This window comes from Triticum urartu, chromosome 3 (assembly GCF_003073215.2).
Source record: "Triticum urartu cultivar G1812 chromosome 3, Tu2.1, whole genome shotgun sequence".
Taxonomy (NCBI): Eukaryota; Viridiplantae; Streptophyta; class Magnoliopsida; order Poales; family Poaceae; genus Triticum; species Triticum urartu.
Genome location: NC_053024.1, coordinates 38,076,983 through 38,099,789, shown reverse-complemented (window position 1 = coordinate 38,099,789; position 22,807 = coordinate 38,076,983). Strand labels below are relative to the sequence as shown.

Genomic DNA, 22,807 nt, shown 5'->3' with positions numbered 1-22,807 from the left:
CCATATCGATCGTGGATTCTCTCTGCCTCCTCATCCTTTTTTCCGGAGCTTCTTGAATTTCTTCGGAGTGCAGCTCCATCACTTTACTCCCAATTCTATTGTGTATCTTGCTGTCTTCGTTTCCTTGTGTGAAAACTTCTTGGGTTGCCGCCCCCATTGGGGACTCTTCAAGCACATCTTCATTTGCCGCTCTCAGTCGGTCAAGAAGGCCAAGTCGAGTGACGAACGGACGCAGGTGATCCAGCTATGCGGGGGCCTAGCGATCCAGATGAGGGGAAAAAGTTCCTTTCCGTCTATCACTTTTCCCGAGTCAGTCCGTGGGTGGCAGTCGACTTGGTTTTACTGTAAAGACCAGGTGACCCCAGGACAGTCGACTGGGCTTCCCCCTTTATCTCTGAATCGAGCACAAAAACCTGCCTCTCTGAAAGTGACGCCGGAGGAAAAGGCGCAAGTCAAGGTGCTGGTCGGTCGAGTGGTTCAGCTTGTCCGCGAGGGTGTGACTGGCATGGACTTGTTAGAAGTCTTCCTTCGGAGGCGCATCCAACCGCTTCAGGCTCGTGACCACCCGATGTGGCTGTACTCGGGTCTCGAAGACACCACTCGGATTCACCCAGAGGAGGTCACTGACGAGATGTTGGAAGGGTGGCTGTCAAGTATCACAGGGAACAAGGACAACCCCCGAGGGGCCAGGAGGATTCCTCCACTCGACCAAACATACGAAGTGGACAAGGTCTGACCTTGCGTTTCCGACTGTGATCTTGCTTTCTTTATTTGTTCTTTTTGGATCAGTCGATTGACTTTTGTCTCGTTTGTTGTCCTCTAGGCCACTACTGAGATGTACTCGACACCCAATGGAGCACATGAGCAAGCCGAGGAAGGAGAGGCGAGCGGAGGCGAAAGTGGAGACGAGGGAGAAGAGTGGGAATCTGACGGCGAAGGAGAGAGGGATGACGACGACGACCCCAGTGAAGAGGAGGAGGAAGAAGTCGAACCTCCCTGCTTGGAACGGCGATCCAAGCTTACACACGACCCTGCGCGGGAACGTGGTAAGGCGACTGTCCCTGTTGGGCAGTCGTCGAAGTGCCCTCGGACCTCATCTCCAGCGCCCACAGAAAAAGCTCCCAAGCACCCACGCGCGACGCCGTCCAAGCCGCCCAAGGCTCTGCCCAAGATGAAGATGACTGTCCCCACCATTTCTGGGTAATAGTAGAATTTGTTTTCCTTTGTCGAACGTGACGGACTCTTGGTCGACTCATTGAATAAGCTGACTGACTTTCGAAATTTGCAGTGCTGCCACCTCGGAGATCTCTGCCCAGGACGATGATCAAGAGATGGAAGACGCTGTTACCTCCAACCCCGGTACGATTACTGATGCTCTGCTTTTAGTCGACTGGCGATTTCTTATAATTCCGGTCGATTGGATTTTTCTTGTAGCTCCTCCTCATGTCATTGACCTCCCTGATGATGACGACGAAGTGCCGCTGAGGGCACGAAGGAACAGGAGGGCGCCGGCTGGCAAGACCCCACAAACTACTCCGGCGCCTGAGGCCGCAGTCCGGGAGGGTGGTGATACCACTCGGGTTTCTGTGACCTTCGCTGAACCTCTGACGAGTGTCCGGCCTTCGACGTCGACTGCAAATCCGCCTTCGCTTTTTGCCACACACCACGTCCCTAAGGACCAAGTGGGTGCCGCTAAATAGGCTATACGCCAGGCGGGGATCATGATGGAGCAAGTGAAGGTGGTTCGGAAAGCCAGCCAAGCAGCTTATGATGCGAGCTCAGCTCTTCAGAGCAACGTCCAGGTCAGTCGATTCACCGCTTGTTCTGTTAGGATATGCTATCTGAAGAATCTCTTTTCCGAAGATCTTTATATCTATACGCCCACTGGGTGTGTCTATTAATCTTTTTGACGAGTGGGGGCACGCTGAGTGCACCCACTGGGTGTAGTCCCCGAGACTACTGTTGAATGTTTTTGATTCGGCTGTAGTCTTAGAAACGCCATCATTGTCTCTTGGTTACTCGGAAGCAACTTATCTTGGATGTCTATCGACTGATTTTTTGCAGAAATCCTGCGAACTTGTGGCTCGCTACACTGAGTTGGAGAACAAACAGATCCAGCTGAACCTTGACTTGAAGCTTGCTCAGGAGAACTTGCAGAAGGCGAGGGATGAAGCAAAAGGTATGGCTGGTGAAATTTTGTCGACTGTCCTTTCTTTTTGGCCGTCCCCGATGTTGATCTCACTTGCTGTTTCGCAGATAAAATGGAGGAGGCTCTGAAGAAGAAGGATCAAGACCTTGCCGAAGCACAGAAGGAGGCCCTGAACAAAACGAAGCTTGCTGAAGAAAAACTGGCTTCAGTCGGTACTCTTGAAAAGGAAAACTCCAGGCTGAAAACTGCTCTCGACGTGGCTAATCAAGAGGTCAGCCGTCTGAAGAATGGCAATATAGCTCTGAATGACAAGGCAAGTGAACTGGCGGGGAAGAGGAACGATCTGGAGGCTTATCTCGGTGGACTCGCCAAGAAGCTATTCGTCATGCTCGAGGGTAATTACTCCGGCCCGACTGACTTGCAGTTACCAAATCTGCATAGAGCCACTGACTTATCCTTGAATTGTGTTTACAGAATTCTGCCAGAACTTTGAAGAGGAGACCAATCGAGTGGAGACAGACTTGGACCCCATCAATTCTCCAGTGAAGGACAAGGCTGCTATGAACGTGCTCCGACTGGAATCTCGTGTTGCCGGCGTTGTTGACTATCTTGCTCGGTTGAAGGTTGCGATGTCACGGATCGACAGGTCGCTCTGGCCTAGGACGACGCTTTAGAATGACCTCAAGTCCCTGATGACTCGACTGAATGAAGTTCCAGGTCGAGTGGCGGAATGGAAGAAATCTTCTGCTAGATGTGGCGCTGACGTCGCTCTGTCTCTGGTCCGCGTCCACTGCAAGGAGGCGCGAGAAGAAAAGTTGGCCGCCATCCAAGTTGCCAATACCAGGAAGCACAACTTTCAAGACTTCATGGAGACTTTCATTGCTGCTGCCACTCGCATTGCAGACAGGATCGACTTGGACGAGTTCGTCGCCCCTTCCAGTCCTCCGCATGAGGAATAAAAACTTTTATGCTTCACTTTAAATTTGCCTCGGAATGCCGAGTGGATTTTGTAACCGTTAAACTCTGTCGAGCTGGAGGCTCGAGTACTTTGATCTGCGGTCTAGAACCTTTGGATCTTATCTGAACTTGATTTATCGTTGAATATCTTCATGAATTATCTGTCGAGTGGAACTTTGTATTTGTGGTGCAACTCCGAAGGAGAAGGTAGCAGTCGATTTGCACCTCGTCGTCCTTGCGGATTGGGATGTGTTCCGTACTTAGGCGAGCACTGGGCTGCAGCTAAGCCTCCGAGTGGAAGGTCTGCTCTCCACTCGACAGGATTTTAAAAACTTAGACGAGTACTGGACTGCAGCTAAGTCCCCGAGTGGGAGGTCTGCTCTCCACTCGGTAGGATTTTTTCAAACTTATGCGAGTACTCGACTGCAGCTAAGCCCCCGAGTGGGAGGTCTGCTCTCCACTCGGTAGGATTTTTCAAACTTAGGCGAGTACTGGACTGCAGCTAAGCCCCCGAGTGGGAGGTCTGCTCTCCACTCGGTGGGATTTTTTCAAACTTAGGCGAGTACTGGACTGCAACTAAGCCCCCGAGTGGGAGGTTTGCTCTCCATTCGGTAGGATTTTTCCAAACTTAGGCGAGTACTGGAGTGCAGCTAAGCCCCCGAGTGGGACGTCTGCTCTCCACTCGGTAGGATTTTTTTAAAACTTAGGCGAGTACTGGACTGCAGCTAAGCCCCCGAGTGGGAGGTCTGCTCTCCACTCGGTAGGATTTTTTCAAACTTAGGCGAGTACTGGACTGCAGCTAAGCCCCCGAGTGGGAGGTCTGCTTTCCACTCGGTAGGATTTTTTCAAACTTAGGCGAGTACTGGACTGCAGCTAAGCCCCCGAGTGGGAATCTGGCTCGCCACTCGGTAGGATTTTTAAACACTTAGGCGAGCACTGGGCTGCAGCTAAGCCTCCGAGTGGGAGTCTGGCTCGCCACTCGGTAGGATTTTTAAACACTTAGGCGAGCACTGAGCTGCAGCTAAGCCTCCGAGTGGGAATCTGGCTCACCACTCGGTAGGATTTTTAAACACTTAGGCGAGCACTGGGCTGCAGCTAAGCCTTTGAGTGGGAGTCTGGCTCACCACTCGGTAGGATTTTTAAACACTTAGGCGAGCACTGGGCTGCAGCTAAGCCTCCGAGTGGGAGTCTGGCTCACCGCTCGGTAGGATTTTTAAACACTTAGGCGAGCACTGGGCTGCAGCTAAGCCTCCGAGCGGGAGTCTGGCTCGCCACTCGGTAGGATTTTTAAACACTTAGGCGAGCACTGAGCTGCAGCTAAGCCTCCGAGTGGGAGTCTGGCTCACCACTCGGTAGGATTTTTAAACACTTAGGCGAGCACTGGGCTGCAGCTAAGCCTCCGAGTGGGAGTCTGGCTCACCACCCGTTAGGATTTTTTCAAACTTAGGCGAGTACTGGACTGCAGCTAAGCCCCCGAGTGGGAGGTCTGCTCTCCACTCGGTAGGATTTTTCCAAACTTAGGCGAGTACTGGACTGCAGCTAAGCCTCCGAGTGGGAGGTTTGCTCTCCACTCGGTAGGATTTTTCCAAACTTAGGCGAGTACTGGACTGCAGCTAAGCCTCCGAGTGGGAGGTTTGCTCTCCACTCGGTAGGATTTTTAAACACTTAGGCAAGCACTGGGCTGCAGCTAAGCCCCCGCGTGGGAGGTCTGCTCTCCACTCGGTAGGATTTTTCCAAACTTAGGCGAGTACTGGACTGCAGCTAAGCCTCCGAGTGGGAGTCTGGCTCGCCACTCGGTAGGATTTTTAAACACTTAGGCGAGCACTGGGCTGCAGCTAAGCCTCCGAGTGGGAGTCTGGCTCGCCACACGGTAGGATTTTGAAACACTTAGGCGAGCACTGGGCTGCAGCTAAGCCTCCGAGTGGGAGTCTGGCTCACCACTCGGTAGGATTTTTAAACACTTAGGCGAGCACTGGGCTGCAGCTAAGCCTCCGAGTGGGAGTCTGGCTCGCCACTCGGTAGGATTTTTAAACACTTAGGCGAGCACTGAGCTGCAGCTAAGCCTCTGAGTGGGAGTCTGGCTCACCACTCGGTAGGATTTTTTTTACAAACTTAGGCGAAACGGATTCGCAGCTAAGCCACCCACTGGGGGATTTCACACGCAAACAAAAGCAACAACAATTATAGGAAAATTTGTAACACTCTTGTCTTTGATAAATAGACTACAGAAGTTTTTCTTATTACATCTCATCCGAGTGAGAATTCAAGTGTGAAAGGGGCGGAGCAGTTCTGCATTCCAAGCTCGTGGCTCATCGATCTGGCGATCGACATTGTAAAGGTGATACGCTCCATTGTGGAGGACTTTGGTGACGATGAAGGGACCTTCCCAAGTAGGAGCGAGCTTGTGTGGTTTCTGTTGATCCACTCGGAGGACCAAATCTCCTTCTTGGAAGGCTCGACTCTTCACATTTCTGGCATGGAATCGACGCAAGTCTTGCTGATAAATGGTCAATCGGATCATAGCCATTTCTCTTTCTTATTCCAGGAGGTCGACTGCGTCTTGCCGGGCTTGTTCTGCTTCATTTTCGGTATAAAGCTCGACTCGGGGTGCATTGTGAAGTAGATCACTCGGCAGGACTGCTTCCGCTCCGTAAACCAGAAAGAACGGAGTTCTTCCAGTCGACTGATTCGGGGTGGTCCTCAATCCCCACAGAACTGACGGAAGCTAGTCGACCCAAGCGCCTGCTGCGTGCTTGAGATCACGCATCAGCCGAGGCTTTAGTCCTTTGAGAATCAGACCATTTGCCCTTTCTGCTTGTCCATTCGACTGGGGGTGGACGACCGAAGCATAGTCGACTCGTGTGCCTTGAGAGGCGCAAAAAGCTCTGAACTTGTCTGAATCAAAGTTTGACCCATTGTCAGTGATGATGCTATGCGGGACTCCATATCTGAATGTTAACGCCCTGACGAAACTGATGGCAGTGCAAGCATCAAGATTCTTGATAGGCTTGGCTTCAATCCATTTGGTAAACTTGTCGACTGCCACAAGCACATGTGTGAAACCGCTCCTGCCTGTTCTCAATGGACCAACCATATCCAACCCCCAAACAGCGAAGGGCCGGACGAGTGGAATGGTCTTCAGGGCTGATGCGGGTTTGTGCGACATGTTGGAGTAGAACTGGCACCCTTCACACTTGTTGACTATCTCTTTTGCCATTTCATTCGCTCTTGGCCAGTAAAATCCCGCTCGGTATGCTTTAGCCACAATGGTCCGAGAGGACGCATGATGACCACAGGTCCCCGAGTGGATATCATCAAGGATTATCTGACCTTCTTCTGGTGTTATACACTTCTGACCGACTCCAGTCGCGCTTTCTCTATACAACTGTCCTTTTATGACTGTAAAGGCCTTGGATCAACGGACGATCTGTCGAGCCTCTTCTTCGTCCTCCGGGAGTTCCTTTCTCAGGATATACGCGATGTACGGTATCGTCCAGTCAGGGGTGATTGCCAAAACTTCCATGATTAGGTCGACCACTGCCGGAATTTCGACTTTAGTCGGATCCCTGGCACTCTTTGGCTGCGGGACTTCATCTATAAAAGGATCTTCTTGGACTGACGGCGAGTGGATGTGTTCCAAAAACACATTGCTGGGGATGGCTTCTCTCTTGGAGCCTATCTTTGCCAAATCATCAGCTGCTTGATTTTTCAGTCGGGGGATGTGATGAAGCTCTAACCCCTCGAATTTCTTCTCTAACTTTCTTACTGCATTACAATAACCGGTCATAGCTGGACTTCTGACGTCCCACTCCTTCATCACCTGATTAACCACCAAATCTGAGTCGCCATAGACCATGAGGCGACGGACACTGAGTGAAATGGCCATGCGCAACCCATACAAAAGTGCTTCATATTCTGCTACATTATTGGAGGAATCGAAGTGAATCTGGAGAACATATCTGAGCTTATCTCCTCGGGGGGAAACCAATACTACCCCAGCACCGGAACCATTCAGCATCTTAGATCCATCGAAGAACATGGTCCAGTGCTCCGAGTGAACTTGAGTCGGGAGTTGCTGTTCAATCCACTCGGTGACGAAATCTGCAATTGCTTGGGACTTGATAGCTTTCTTTGCCTCAAACTTGATATCTAGGGGAAGGAGTTCAATCACCCATTTGGCCACTCGACCAGTTGCATCTCTGTTGTGCAAGATCTCTGACAACGGAGCGTCGCTGACGACTGTAATGGAATGATCAGAGAAGTAGTGGACAACTTTCTTTGTAGTCATGTAAATCCCATATACGAGCTTCTGATAATGAGGGTATCTTTGCTTCGATGGGGTCAAGACTTCAGAAATGTAATATACTGGGCGCTGAACTTTGAAGGCCTTTCCTTCTTCTTCCCGCTCGATCGTAAGTACTGTACTGACAACTTGTCCTGTGGCTGCAATGTAAAGCAGTAAAGGCTCCTTGCTGATTGGGGCAACAAGCACCGGCTGGGTGGAGAGCAGAGCTTTGAGCTCTGCAAATGCTGCATCTGCTTCCGGAGTCCACTCGAACTTTTCAGACTTCTTCATCAGTCGGTAAAGAGGCAATGCCTTTTCACCGAGACGAGAGATGAATCGACTCAAAGCGGCCAAGCAACCTGTAAGCTTCTGGACGTCATGCACACGCACAGGACGCTTCATCCGGAGTATAGTACCGATTTTTTCAGGATTGGCGTCGATTCCCCGTTCGGAAACGAGAAAACCGAGTAGCTTTCCGCTTGGAACTCCGAATGTGCACTTTGATGGATTGAGCTTGATATCATACCTCCTGAGGTTGGCAAAGGTTTCAGCAAGGTCAGTCAGCAGGTCGGAACCCTTCCGTGACTTAACCACAATATCATCCATGTATGCCTCCACATTCCGAGTGATTTGGGTGAGTAAACACTTCTGAATCATCCTCATGAACGTGGCTCCGACATTCTTGAGGCCGAATGGCATGGTAACATAGCAGAAGCACCCGAATGGAGTGATGAAAGCTGTTTTGATCTCGTCGGGACCGTACAGACGGATCTGATGGTACCCGGAATAGGCGTCTAGGAAAGACAAACGCTCACATCCCGCAGTCGAGTCGACTATCTGGTCGATGCGGGGGAGAGCAAAATGATCTTTCTGGCAGGCCCGATTGATATGCTTGAAATCAATGCACATGCGAAGTGACTTGTCCTTCTTGGGAACCATGACAACATTGGCAAGCCACTCGGAGTGGTAGATTTCTCGGATAAACTCCGCCGCTAAACGCCGAGCTACCTCTTCGCCAATAGCCTTTCTCTTCTGGATGGCGGACCGTCGGAGATGTTCCTTGACAGGTTTTACTTTTGAGTCGACTCTTAGGCGGTGCTCAGCCAGCTCCCTGGGAACACCCGGCATGTCAGAGGGCTTCCATGCGAAGATGTCCCAGTTCTCATGGAGGATCTGGGTGAATGCTTCTTCCTATTTGGAGTCGAGCGTCGTTGAGACGTGAGTCGGAGCAGCATTGGGATCGGTCGGGTGAATCTGAACTGGCTTCGTTTCACCGGACGACTGAAAAGCTGATTCTGAAGCAGGCTTCTTGGCTCGTAGTAACTCACTCGGATCAGCAGTCTTCTGGTACTCTTGCAGCTCGACCACTGCCATCTGAGCATCAGCAATCTTTGAGCCTTTCTGAAAACACTCTTCTGCTTTCTTCCGATTGCCTGTAACAGTGATCACACCTTTGGGACCAGGCATCTTCAATTTGAGATACACATAACATGGTCGAGCCATGAAGCGTGCATAAGCTGGCATGCCTAAAATAGCGTGATAAGCACTTTGGAAATCCACAACTTCAAATGTCAACTTTTCCTTGCGGTAATTCTTGGAATCACCGAAAACCACATCAAGGGCAATCCGGCCGAGTGATTTAGCCTTCTTCCCAGGAATGACTCCATGGAAACTCATGTTGCTGGCGCTGAGTCTGGACATCGGAATGCCCATCCCTTTCAATGTCTCTGCATACAATATGTTCAAACCACTGCCACCATCCATTAGGACTTTAGTCAGTCGAGTGCCTTCAACCACTGGGTCAACCACCAGAGCTTGCCTCCCAGGGGTGGCAATATGCGTTGGGTGATCGGACTGGTCGAACGTGATGGCAGTCTGGGACCATTTCAGATAACTTGGTGTCGCCAGAGCAACCATATTCACCTCTCGATTGATGACTTTCAGTCGAATTTTGCTCTCAACATCAGCAAAAATCACCAAGGTGGAATTGACTTGAGGGTATCCGTCGTCACTGTCCTCTTTGTCCTCGACTTTGTCCGACTCCTTTTCCTTACCCTTGGGTTGCTTACCCTGGAACTGTTGGATCAAGAGTCGACACTGTCGAGTGGTATGTTTCGGGTAAATGAAATTACCCTCTTCATATTTCTTCGTGTGGACGAGACATGGCAAGTCCAACACATCATTTCCGTCCTGGTCTTTAACCTTTTTGGGGTTCCAAGGCCCTTTAGGTTTCCCTTTAAACTTTCCCTGAGTTACGGCCAAGGCTTCCCCGGGATCAGCTGGCTCGGCTTTCCGCTTCTGTTTCCGATTGGAATTCCCTCCAGTTTCTTGGGCGAATGACTTCAGCTTGCCGCTCCGGAGTCAATCCTCATCTTCACCATTAGCGTACTTGGTGGCAATCTCCATCATCCGATTCAGGGACATCTCTCCGGTTCGGCCGAATTTCAAGCTCAGTTCTCTGTACTTGACGCCGTCCTTGAAAGCACAAACTGCTTGATGATCCGGTACATTTTCAACTGTGTGATGCAATGTGATCCACCTCTGCATGTAATCCCTCAGAGTTTCATTCAGTTTCTGCACGCAAGACCGCAATTCCGTAAGGCCTGCAGGTCGCTTGCATGTTCCTTCAAATGTGGTGACAAACACTCGGGAGAGATCCTCCCAAGTGTAAATGCTGCTGGGTGCTAACTGATTCAGCCACGCTCTGGCCGAGCCTTCTAACATGAGAGGCAGGTGCTTCATGGCTACCTCATCGTTCCCACAGCCAATCTGGACAGCCACTTGGTAATCTTCGAGCCAAGTATCGAGCTTGGACTCACCGGTGAACTTACTAACTCCAGTCGCCAACCTGAAGTTGGGAGGAATTACAGCGGCTCTGATGGCTCGACTGAAACACTCCGGCCCTGAAAAATGTACTCTGCTACCGGTAGGCGCATCTCTGTCGTGGCCTTCTCGGTGAGCTCTATTCCCGTCGACCAAACCTTGAACGAGAATGGATCTCGCATCAAAGCCTGGTTCCCTGGGGTCGACTAGAATTCTTCGCCCAACACTATGAGGGCGTCTGTCAACCTGCTGTCGAGGCACATATGATCCACTCCTCGGGGGAGGGGTTGGCACTCGACGTTGATCATCACGATCGAATCGGTGATCATACTGCTCATTCTTTCTGTACTGATCACGCCGGTCTCCACGTCCCTCATGCCTCGGAGGCGATCTTGGGCTGTGAGCCGACTGGACTGTATCCGCTGCAACGGATCGACTGTGGATCCTGTTCCGTGACTGAGAAACAGCGGAATTCTGGTCTCCCGCTGCCCGGAGCAACGCTCTGATTTGCAACAAGCCTCTGCCAGCCTCTGACTGGGAGGGCTGAATCGACTCTGCTATACGGGCCGCAGCCGCCAAATTCTGAATCGGAGTACGATATACCTGCGGGGGCGGAAAGAGTTGACGTCGACTGGATTCTGGAGCCCGTTACCGCGCTCGCTCGTCGAGTATTCGCTGTAGATTCTCCAGCCGAGTGCGCTCGGCCAAGTTAGCCAAGCGCACGTCCTCCAAGGCTCGGGCCTCGGGGGTTTCTCCAATGATAGGAGTGTGGAGTGCATCCATGTTCCGGCGGCGAAGTTCTTCCCTTTGCAGCGACGTGAGAGGCTCGGGAAGATATTCCTCATGGGGACGCGACGGGTCGCCTCCGCCCGTGCCTCCGTCGGTGCGGGGAAAACCGGGAGGACTGGGTGGTCCATCGGCCATCAGAACCTCCGCCGCTGAATCGCTGCTGCCGCACTCGGATGCGGTCTCTGCAGAGCCAATCGACAGATCGAACAGGCCGTAGAGGGATTCGTCGGGCTCGATCGCCGCGACTTGAGGGATGGCCGACTGACGGGCCACCGCGTGTCTCACCCACCGCTGAAGTCTCGACCGACCGGAATGCTTGCGCCGGCGGGAAACGGGGAGGGAGAACAGCACAAGAGCCGACCGGTAAGGGGTCGACGGTTGCCGCAGGAGAACGCCGCGGACGCACGCGTGAAAGTGCGTTGCCCCGCGGACAGGGAGTGCGTCCACGTCGAGCGGAGCCTCCTGAAGCCAGGCGGAGTCGTCGGCGATGAACGTGAGCACGCCGAGACGGATCTCGCGGCCCTCCACCAAAACTCCGTCGAAAACCATGATGATTCGGTTCGGAAAAGATCGCAACTCCTCCAACAAAATGCTAAAACAACGGCCCCACGGTGGGCGCCAACTGTCGTGGTTCTAACTCTGACAGTGATGTAGGGGGGTATGTATGGAGAGGCTAGATCTTAGCTATGGAGGAGTTGTAAACACACAAGGATTACGAGTTCAGGCCCTTCTCGGAGGAAGTAACAGCCCTACGTCTCGGTGCCTGGAGGCGGTCGACTGAATTATGTGTGTATGAATAACAGGGGTGCGAACCCTTGATACTAAGGAGGGGGGGTGGCTTATATAGAGTTCGCCAGGCCCCTCCAGCCCTCAGTAATGCAAGATTTAAAGTACATTAAGACTGGGGGTTACTGGTAACGTCCCTAATAAAGTGCTATGATGACCATAAAAGCTACTTAATGACCGACCGTTTGTGTGCAGGGTGACTTTAGATCTCCTGGCAGTCGAGTGGTTGGACTTTGGTCGAGTGATTGCTTCGTGGTCGAGTGTCTTGAATCTGTCGAGTGGGATACCTCCAAGTCGATTGAAAGGTGATTTCTTCTAGGGATGTCCTTGGGTAGGGTACTTAGGACAAGTCCATGCCCCTACCCTAGGTACATAGCTTCATCAACGGGCTTTGGAAATAATGGTCATGTTCATGCGCTCAGCAACACCGTTTTGTTGAGGAGTATAAGGAACGGTGTAATGTCTGACAATGCCTTCAGACTTGCAATAATTCTTAAATTGCTTAGAACAGAATTCCATACCATTATCAGTGCAAAGTATTTTTACCTTCTTTTCAGTTTGTCTTTCAATCATAATCTTCCACTCCTTAAATGCTGAGAATGCTTCACATTTATGCTTCAAGAAATAAGGCCAAACTTTTCTTGAATAATCATCAATAATAGTCAACATGTAACTAGCACCACCTAGTGACTTCTTGCGAGATGGTCCCCATAAATCAGAATGCACATAATCAAGAATACCTTCGGTTGTATGAGTCGAAGTGTTGAACTGGCACAGTCTGATTATGATGAAGCACTAGATAGTTTTGGGAAGAATAGAATTCAGGACTGGACTGATGAGGAGAAAATAATTGATTGTAAGGCTGTCACAAATTCAACTCCATTTGCATAATAATATTTTGCAGGAAGTTTTGAGTGAGAAAACTGCCGCCGCTCTATGGTTAAAGCTGGAAGGGATTTGCATGACTAAAGATCTCACCAGCAAGATGCATCTGAAGCAAAAATTATTTCTGCACAGGTTACCCGAGGGAGGTAATGTTTTGAATCATATTTCGGAATTTAAAGAGATCATATCTGATCTAGCTGCAATGAAGGTTAAGTATGAAGAGGAAGATACTGCTTTAATGTTACTTTGTTCACTGCCAAGTTCTTATACCAATTTTAGAGACACCATATTATACAGTCGTGATACTCTCACACTTAATGAAGTTTATGAAGCTTTGAACTCTAAGGAGAAGATGAAACCAATGGTGCCTCATGATGGTTCGAGCTCATCCCAAGCCGAGGAATTATCTGTTCGTGGCAGGACAAAGGAGAAGAACTCCAATAATGGAAACGGAGGCAAAAGTAAAAATGGCTACAGGGGCCGGTCGCAATCCAGAGATAAGAAATATTGCAGGTATTGCAAGAGAGACGGGCATGACATCTCAGAGTGTTTCAAGTTGCAAAATAAAGAAAAGAGGAAAGGTAACAAACAAGGTGAAAGTTCTGCTAACGTTGGTCGTGATGATAGTTCCGATGATGCTCTTATCGTTATTGCTGGATGTGCCGAGACCAATGATGAGTGGGTACTTGATACTGCATGTACTTTTCATATGTGTCCACATAGAGATTGGTTTAATACTTTTGATTCCACTACTTCTGCTGGTTCCATTTTGGGTTTTGATAATTCACCATGCAAGATTGAAGGCATAGGTTCTATTCGAATCAAGATGTTTGATGGCATAATCAGAACTTTGACAGATGTTCGGTATATTCCGAAGATGAAGAGAAATCTTATTTCTATTAGTGCCCTTGATGCAAAGGGATACAAGTATTAAGGTGGAGTGTTATTTTATTGTGTTCCGAATCCCATACAAGTGTTGTACTACAAATGAAGTCCTACCGGACTACGGCATGCCAACCGTGCCAGATGTAGCATGACTACAACTCTGTTTCGTGTCCACCAAGAAAGAGAGTTGTTTGCCCCTTTATATAATACCAACTAGTTATAGAATAGATGAGAAAGATCTTTACCAGATTAACACGTAGAGGGTTTGTCGCCTCGTGCTTGTAATACTCCTCCTCATAGTGATTGCGCCTTCGTGCGTCCATGGTTTTCTCCCGCAAGAGTTTCCACGTAAAAATCTATATCTCTCTGTCTCATTTATTTCTTGTTATTATCTAATAAGTGGTATACAGAGCCAAGTTCATCGATACGAGATTGAAAAGCGAGAGGACTAGGGTTGCACGTCTGTGCACCGCCGCCAGTCGCCGAGATCGACTGGTTTACCGCTGCAGCCTTTGCTTATCCGAGACCGACAGGAGTTCAAGAGGATTCGCTGGCGATCCGTCCGACCACAAGTCCCGCCTTGTTGCCGTTGCTGTCAAATCGCAAGTCGCCGAGTTCCAGTGCTGCTCCACGTATTGCATCAGCTCCGAGGCAGTCGCTGTTCCGCTACTGGTGTTCCATCGCGGCCACCTCTTCCTGTCCACGTACGGGATCAAGTCCCGACCAGGCTACGCTGTTGCTGCCGTTGCTTCACATCAATTGATCCAAGCAGCTACTAGTACATCAACCAAAGTTGCTTTTGCTCACAAAGGTTGCTCTGCTACTCCACGTGAGATCACCAGGCTCAAGTCTCGAGATGCAAATCTGATTTGATCTAATCTGCTATTAGTACTACTCTATGTGAGGCTATTACTGCTAGTTTTGTTCTTCGTTCATCTACTACATCCACTGTCTAATACTATCAGGTGCTATTTACTCTGTTCTTTGCTCCGCAAATTAAATTCTGTCAGGAATTTTTCTTTGGCTTGTACTACTTGTGTTCATCGATTTACTACCCTTTCGTTGTTGGATCATGACATAAAGTTTACCCTATGGCAAGTCAAGATGTGAGTGTTGTTGGCACAAGCCGATTATCAGGATGCACTCAGTATTTTTCTTCAAGGTGGAGTTTTGGGGATTATGGTTTGTTGGGATAATGGATGCAATATTGCTGCAGTTATTTGAAGAAAAAAAGGGTATGGAGGAGGTAATTATTAAGCCCGTTGGTAGCCAGCATATACTCTATTCTCTCCATAGTATTTTGCTGTTATGCATGTGAAGGTTTTGTTTTGATATTCATGTTCATGATGAGAATCAGTTGAGGTGCAAGAAGGAGATTGATTTGTTTCTGCTAGATACTACAACATTTAGCGCTGTTAAGTTTCAAGTGCAATTCAGTTGTCTTTGCTCTTTCAAGAGGGGTCTATTGCAGAGTTGAAACTCTGTTGCATGTTAAGATGGTTCCTTCATCCGACAGTTGTTCTACAAGGACAGTTTATGACCATGTCATGGATTTTCATTAACCATTACAAGTCGGCAGTTTTTGGGTGCACGCGATGCCATCCGTACCATATGCTCTTGCATGAGTATTGTTTGCCGAGGTTTGTGCTTTCTGTTTTGAAGCACGTTCAGATTCCGTGAGATGAGTTCTTCACAATGCGATGTGCACCAAGATGTTGCACTATGAGCTATGCGCTCGTTCAGGCACCACAGGAGATATGATGACTTATGTCATTTGATGATTGAGCAGTTTCAGTTTTTGGGGTCAGTGGCACAGACTCAGACTTTTATTGGGAGACCAAGTTTTGTTAGTCTGCTTTGTTGATAGTTGTGCTGTTTTCTGGACGACCTACTGATTGATTTGCTCAATATGACTTCATGAGAAGTTTATTAGTCCTATGGACGTTTCCAAGCACAAGGTTTACTTGTGATGACTTTAATTGAGGATTTGATGCTATCTATGATTATTGTAAGGGATTTCGTCTCAAGGTGGAGTGTTATTTTATTATGTTCCGAATCCCATACAAGTGTTGTACTACAGATGAAGTCCTACCGGACTACGACATGCCAACCGTGCCAGACGTAGCATGACTACAACTCTGTTTCGTGTCCACCAAGAAAGAGAGTTGTTTGCCCCTTTATATAGTACCAGCTAGTCATAGAATAGATGAGAGAGATCTCCACCAGATTAGCACGTAGAGGGTTTGTCGTCTTGTGCTTGTAATACTCCTCCTCATAGTGATTGCGCCTTCGTGCGTCCGTGGTTTTCTCCCGCAAGGGTTTCCACGTAAAAATCCGTGTCTCTCTGTCTCGTTTATTTCTCGTTATTATTTAACAATCATCGTAAGCTGACTAATATTGAGTGGAAATGCATCGAGGATCGTTTTGAAAAGAAACTGAGCTGTTGGAAAGGGAAGCTCATGTCATACGGAGGACAATTAATTCTGATTAATTCGGTCCTTACCAGTATGCCTATGTTTCTCTTATCCTTTTTCCTGGTTCCGGTGGGCGTCAGGAAAAGGTTAGATTTCTACCGATCTCGATTCTTTTGGCAAAATGATGAGCTTAAATGAAAGTATAGGCTTGCTAAGTGGGATATTATCTGTAGGCCTAAGGATCAAGGAGGTCTAGGTATTGAAAATCTGGAAGTCAAAAACATATGTCTCCTTAGCAAGTGGCTATTTAAGCTGTCATCTGAGACGGAGTCTACTTGGGCACAGATTTTGCGTAATAAGTATCTTTGTGCTAAAACCTTGGCTCAGGTGAATGTGAGGCCTTCCGACTCACCCTTTTGGAAGGGTTTGATGAGAGTTAAACAACTCTTTTTCAACAAGACAAAATTTATTGTTGGGAATGGTGCCACTACGAGGTTTTGGGAGGATACGTGGCTTGGGGAGACCCCCCTTGCACTTCAATATCCTACATTGTACAACATTGTTTGACGTAGAGAAGCCTACGTTGCAAATGTTTTACAATCCGCTCCCCTCAATATTAGTTTTAGACGGACGCTAGTTGGACATCGTTGGAGGCCTGGCTCCATCTCGTTAGACGTTTAATGGAAGTCCGGCTGTCTCAGCAGCCAGATCAGCTGCATTGGAAACTTACTAAGAACGGTGTGTTCTCGGTCAAATCAATGTATCTGGATGTCATTAACTCTAGCGTCATCCCTACCACGTTACACGTTTGGAAAGTTAAGATACCCTTACGTATCAAAGTGTTTATGTGGTTTGTGCATAAACAAGTCATTTTGACTAAGGATAACCTTGCAAAATGCAATTGGGTGGGCTCGTCTAGATGTAGCTTTTGTGATCATAACGAAAACATCAAACACCTCTTTCTCGATTGTCCGTTGGCTAAGATTCTATGGCGGTCGATTCATATTGCGTTTAATATTAATCAGCCCACCTCTATCAACATGTTATTTGGAACATGGCTTGATGGGGTTGATTCTGATACTGCAAGACACATTCGGGTTGGCGTTTGTGCTTTATTGTGGGCAGTATGGAACTGCAGAAATGATCTAGTCTTTAACAGATCAACAAACATTCACTTTTTGCAGGTTATCTTCAGGGCCACGGCGTTCATCCGTATGTGGTCGCTACTCACTCCGACGGAGGCCAGGGAGCGTTTGGTTACTGCGTCTACCCGATGGGAGATGGTAGCTCGGGATATTTTCAATCGGTTTGGATGGCGGTCATGTAATAGGATAGGCATGTAGTGCTCCTATTGTTTTGCCAGCCGGTTGTGGCTTTGAATCTTACCTCTTTTGAGCTTTTGTTTATGTATGCACTACGATCTTCCGAGACTTTGTTACTGGATTATTTTTTTAATAATATGAGCCGTATGCATCTTTCTGATGCAGAGGCTGGGATACACCCCCTTTTCGAAAAAAAATCAAATCGTGTTTCTAGTTTTTACACTGGAATGTCTCAACTTCCGACTCAGCTTCAACCACAAGCTACTAATACCTCAAGCTGAAAGAGATAACTCTACTTGGGGCTCTCTTGTGAACAGTTTAACTTTTTTTTTGCGGATGAGTAAACTTAGACACTGCATTAGCTACCTAGTTAACTCTCTCGATCAACTTATTAGGAGCCCACCGCCCTCCACATTAATTGCCACTGTTCCATCCCGGGCATTCAGATTCAGAAGCGTCTCCAAAATATCAAACCGTGTTTCTACTCTCTCTGTTTCTAAATATTTGTCTTTCTAAATATTTCAAATGAACTGTCACATATGGATGTATATAGACATATCTTAGAGTGTAGATTCACTCATTTTGCTCCGTATGTAGTCACTTGTTGAAATATCTAGAAAGACAAATATTTAGGAACGAAAGGAGTAGGTTTTATTCTACTGGAATGTCTCAGCTTCCGACTCAGTTTTGTGTGTGTCGACGCCGAGGCCACGCAGGGTCCCGCCAGTCCATCCCCCCGTGACCCAAACGGGCGTTCAAACCCATCCAGGCGCCGCCACGCCCTGGATCAGTGCCACGTCATCACCCAACCGCTGTCCCACGCCGCACAGCTCGAGCGCGGAGAGGAGCGAGCCCCGCCGCCGTCTGCACCGACCTGGCTTTGCCCTGGGGCAACGAGGGTAGGAGATGCGCGAAGATGACCGAACTCACGGTGGCTAGAATTCGCCCCTTAGTCGCTCGCGGGAGCGACGCGATGGGGAGGAGGGGTGAGGTGGGCCTGGGAGGAGGGATTCCGTGGCGCTGGGCGACGGCGGTGGCGGCGCTAGATCTCCTTTCGCGAGGTGGCGCTGGACGCTCGCCTCTCCTTCCAATGGGAGTTTATATACATTGTTGTACCTAATGTGTCCACCTCATCAAGGCGCTAGAGAAATCCTTCCTCCCTGATACATTGTCATCTATGAGTGGACCAAGCTATTTGAACTAAAACCACGAAACTTATTTTGGATGGAGGGAGTATTTAGTTAGTATAAATAGAGTGCTAGCTGTGTAAAGTAGTTGTAATATGAACTTGTGAAAACCTGGAGGGAAGGTGCCCATGTGTTGGTGCACTGTGGGTGACGGCGAACTGCATCTGCTGCTGTAGCCATCAGTAACCTTGTGTGTCCTGAGTAGCGTGTAATCTGTGTGTGTCCTGCTCTGCCCCTCCTCTGTTTTTCTCGCCTCAATTTGCTCGAGCAGCTTGCGTGCGTTAGCAACTTATTAGAGTATTAAACAGCCCACCACCTTCAACATCGCCTGCCTTTGGGGCATTCAAATGGACTTCCCACTAAGTTGTTCAGTGATTTAGAGTTTGATAGTTTGATTTTTTTTCTGAAGAAACTTTAAACTACTAGTGCAAATCTTATTGCACTAATTAACCTCGGAAAGGAAGAGAAAGTACAACTACTGAGGAGCATGTGCAATGGACTATGGCTATGGCACATCGCGCAGTAGTAGTTTCTGCACTTCCCTTATTCTTCTTCAGCTCCACTAATTAATTACAGAAACAAGCTTTCTTATTATTGTTGCAACTCAGGATTACACACACACACACACACACACACACACGCACACACACACACACACACACACAGAGGTTTGGCCATACATACAGGTCACACAGGTTCAGTGCAGCAAAGCCAAAGGCCAAATTCAGAAACAAAATAAAACGAAATTCATCATCCTCCAGTACATGAATAAATTAAATCATCACAAAACGAAATCCGTCGGTTAAACTAAAAGAACGAAACCATTCCACGGAGGTTCAGTACAGCAAAGGCCTCCAGCCCCAAATTCAGGAATAAATAATGTGAAAGCATACCACACAGACAGGAGGTTCAGTACAGCAAAGCCCTGTGGCCCAAATTCAGAAATAAACAAAACGAAGTTCGATACAGTATTTATAGTGCACCTGCCCAAAGGAAAGCAGGGGAATTCCTTTCTTCACCAGCTCGCTACACATCCATCATGGTACTTGCGCATCTTCAGGATTGGCAGGCATCCTCAGCTTAGTACATCTGATGCTTTTCCCGTTGAAGCAAACTGCGCCGTCAGTCCTATGCTGCCAACGAAACAGACCGAAATGATAAGTAAGAAGCTATGGCAATTGACAAGCACTTGATATGGACATATGTACGAAGTATGCACCCATCACATGAAATGTGTTACATAGTTGATGTTTTTTCTGTGGGCAAAGCAGGGGGGGGGGGGGGGGGGGGGGGGGGGGGGATCACAAACACGTCGGTACAATTTTGTATATGCTGAGATCTAGCATGAGCACAGCTACTATTTTGCAGTCTTCTTTTCGGAAAAAACCCATTTTGTAGTCTTTCACCACATACAGAACTGGGTGTGGTTTGTCTGAATAAGAGATCAATGCCTCAACATCTATAATTACTCATATCTGTTAATGGAGATGCCAATATTATAAATTCTAAGAGGACGATCGTGAGAATTTAAGCAACTCTAAGAGGACAATCATGAGAATTTATACAATAATATGAGTTTCCAATGCATGTTAGTTAGAGATAGAACACACATAAGCAACTTAGAGCACCATTATACAACACTTAATGACCTGGCACCTGCAATCTTCCGCCCTGCTGGTGTCGACATCTATTAACCAAAGTTCTGTTGGGATATGTACAAGCACAATATATCTAATCATTTCGGTTGCATAATCATATAAAATGGCATACAAGGTACATCCAAAAATTGATTGTTAGAAGATGAATCAACGTCAAGAGAATCAAAGGCAATACAAAATACCCAACCAGTATACAGTGTACATATATACCTTGAGACATCTAACTGGTAGACAACGAGTAGACATCCAGGTCTTCGCCATGAAGTCGCTGGTGCTGGTTTTGAAGCCCAAGCACCCAGTGGGAAGAGATCTCTTGCGTATCCTCGCCCAGCCCCAGCTGCTGCAAACTGCCCAGCCCCTCTACACGGGTTAAGTTCAGACAACCACGTACTTGCAGGTCTGTCACTTGAGGGAGATTAGCGACCTTTTCCAGGCCTTCACATTTGTCAATATGAAGGAGCTCAGTGAGGTGTGGGAAGTCCTCCACGGCCTTCAAGTTGTTTGTTCTAATTAATTCGAGCTTCCTCAAGCTGACAGTGTCCTCTCCAAGTTGTCGCGGTAGAGCCCTCAGCTTTAAGCAGCCTTCAAGTTTCAACCTCACCAAACGAGGAAACAGACGCAGCCTTGCAGATTGGGCGTCGTCCTTTCGAATCTCAGCAACTCCATTTGCTCCCCCTTCATCATCAGCATCTTCTGCTTCTTCTTTTTCTTCAAAAAAAGACCACTCCTCCCAGTTGGGCAAATGCTTGAGGCCTAACCATTCAAGTTTAGGAAAAGCAACTAATTCATTGCATAGGGGATCACCCTTCCCGCAACCAACAAATTCAGGGCCAACCTTGGTAACGGCATATGCTCCATCAATTTTTAGAAATTTCAAGTTGGGTAGCTGGCCAATAGGTGGAAGATCCACACATCGTAGATTTCTAAGGGTCACATGTGCCAGCGAGGACAAACAGGTGTTACCAAACCAGTTGGGGTACTGCCGACCAAGGAATCCAATAATATGTAGGGTTTCCAGGCTGCTTGGAGGTATTAGCTGCTCAAAGACCTCCTCGGTGCTAACATCTTCTGAATATGATGTCCACTCCAGTACTAGTCCTTTTAGATGGTTTTTGTTCGTCAGTAATGTATTTGTACTATGGCAAGCCGCTCTTTCCAATTTAACCAACGTAAGATACCTCAGCAATGACAAAGATGACAACTCTTCCAACTTCCATCCATCTTGTACATCAGCATTTTCAATTCCTGCCCCAACCGGAAACCCTCGTAAATCAGTGAGGAACTTCAGTTTTCCTATCCCTTTCTGAACTTGATTTATTTTTGTATCAAGAAGACTAAGACATCTTAAATTGTACAATTGGGATATCGCCGAAGGAAGATTGTGCAAAGCATCACAATAATTCAAGCTCAAAATTTGAAGGTTTTGTAGGGAGCCAATGGATTCAGGAAGACAAGATATGCCAGTATAATCAAGATCAAGTAGGCGTAGATGTATCAGTCTTCCTATATAATCTGGAATGCTTTGTACAAGTGAGTAATTCAGTACCAAAACACGAAGAAGCAGAAATCTCTTGAACAATGAATCCTCAATGCTCCGTGGACTATGAACAGTAAAGAAAGTCCTCACCTTAGCTTCCACCTTATTCATGCTAGGCAACACTAATTTATCCTTCTTACTCACGGCAGTAACTCGTCGTAGTTTTGACATATTCTCACCACTTAATGTTTCAATATCACCAATAAAACACTCTTCTTTTGATATACTCAAAGCAAGCTGTCTTAAGAGGTCATGCATTTTGCATTCAGCCTGGTCAAAATATCCGTTATCTGGTTGGAGGAGATTCCGATGGATTAGCTCATAGTAGTACTCCTCTGCTGTGTCTTCTAGAAGTTGGCCTTGTTGCTCCTCAATGAAGCCTTCAACAATCCATAACCTGGTAATTACACGGCAAAGAATGGTAGAATCTTCAATATACAGTGCACAATAAAGGAAACACTGCTTTAGACGATATGGTAACTCATCGTAGCTTAGATACAAAGCTCCTTCTATTTCATTAGAGAGCATGTTCTGGGAGCAAGCATATCTTCTCAAAATCTTTTTCCACTCATTATCTGTTTGATCCCTGCTTGCTAGAACACTGGCGGCAACCTTGATTGCAAGAGGGAGGCAACCGCATTTACGGATAATCTCAATCCCCGTGTTTCTTAAATTCTGCACTTCTTTCTCATCAATATTCATGCTCTTCCAAAGCAGCTCCCATCCCACCTCTACGGACATGAGATCAACTCTATGGGTATGCTCTACGCCTATTCTCCTTGTAATTTGATCATCCCGTGTGGTTACCAACATTACTCCAGATGTTGTTTTGTGTAATGCAGGCCTTAATAGATCCATCCATACATTGGAATGCCATACATCATCTAGAACCAGAAAGAAACTCTTTCCTTCTATTGTTTCTGCAAGCTTTCTCTGCAGCTCAGTTATGGTTTCACCTTGCTCATGATGCACACCAATATTTCGGAGCACCTCCTTCAAAAGAGTTACTTCACTGTAGTCTTGCGAAACACAAATCCAAGCATGCATCTTGAAGCTTCCTTTTATTTTTTGGTCATTGTATACTTTCTGAGCTAGTGTTGTCTTACCGACTCCTCCGGTTCCAACAACAG

The 22,807-nt window shown here is 47.7% G+C and overlaps 1 protein-coding gene across 1 annotated transcript; it reads right to left on the bottom strand.

Moving 5' to 3' along the window:
* Positions 1 to 19,228: 19,228 nt before the first annotated feature.
* On the bottom strand, positions 19,229 to 22,805 carry LOC125546585 (putative disease resistance protein RGA3; the record flags this gene model as incomplete). Its single annotated transcript, XM_048710794.1, has 2 exons — positions 19,229 to 19,615; positions 20,351 to 22,805. A coding segment is annotated over one exon (2,445 nt), but the record flags the coding sequence as incomplete, so codon positions are not given.
* Positions 22,806 to 22,807: the final 2 nt, after the last annotated feature.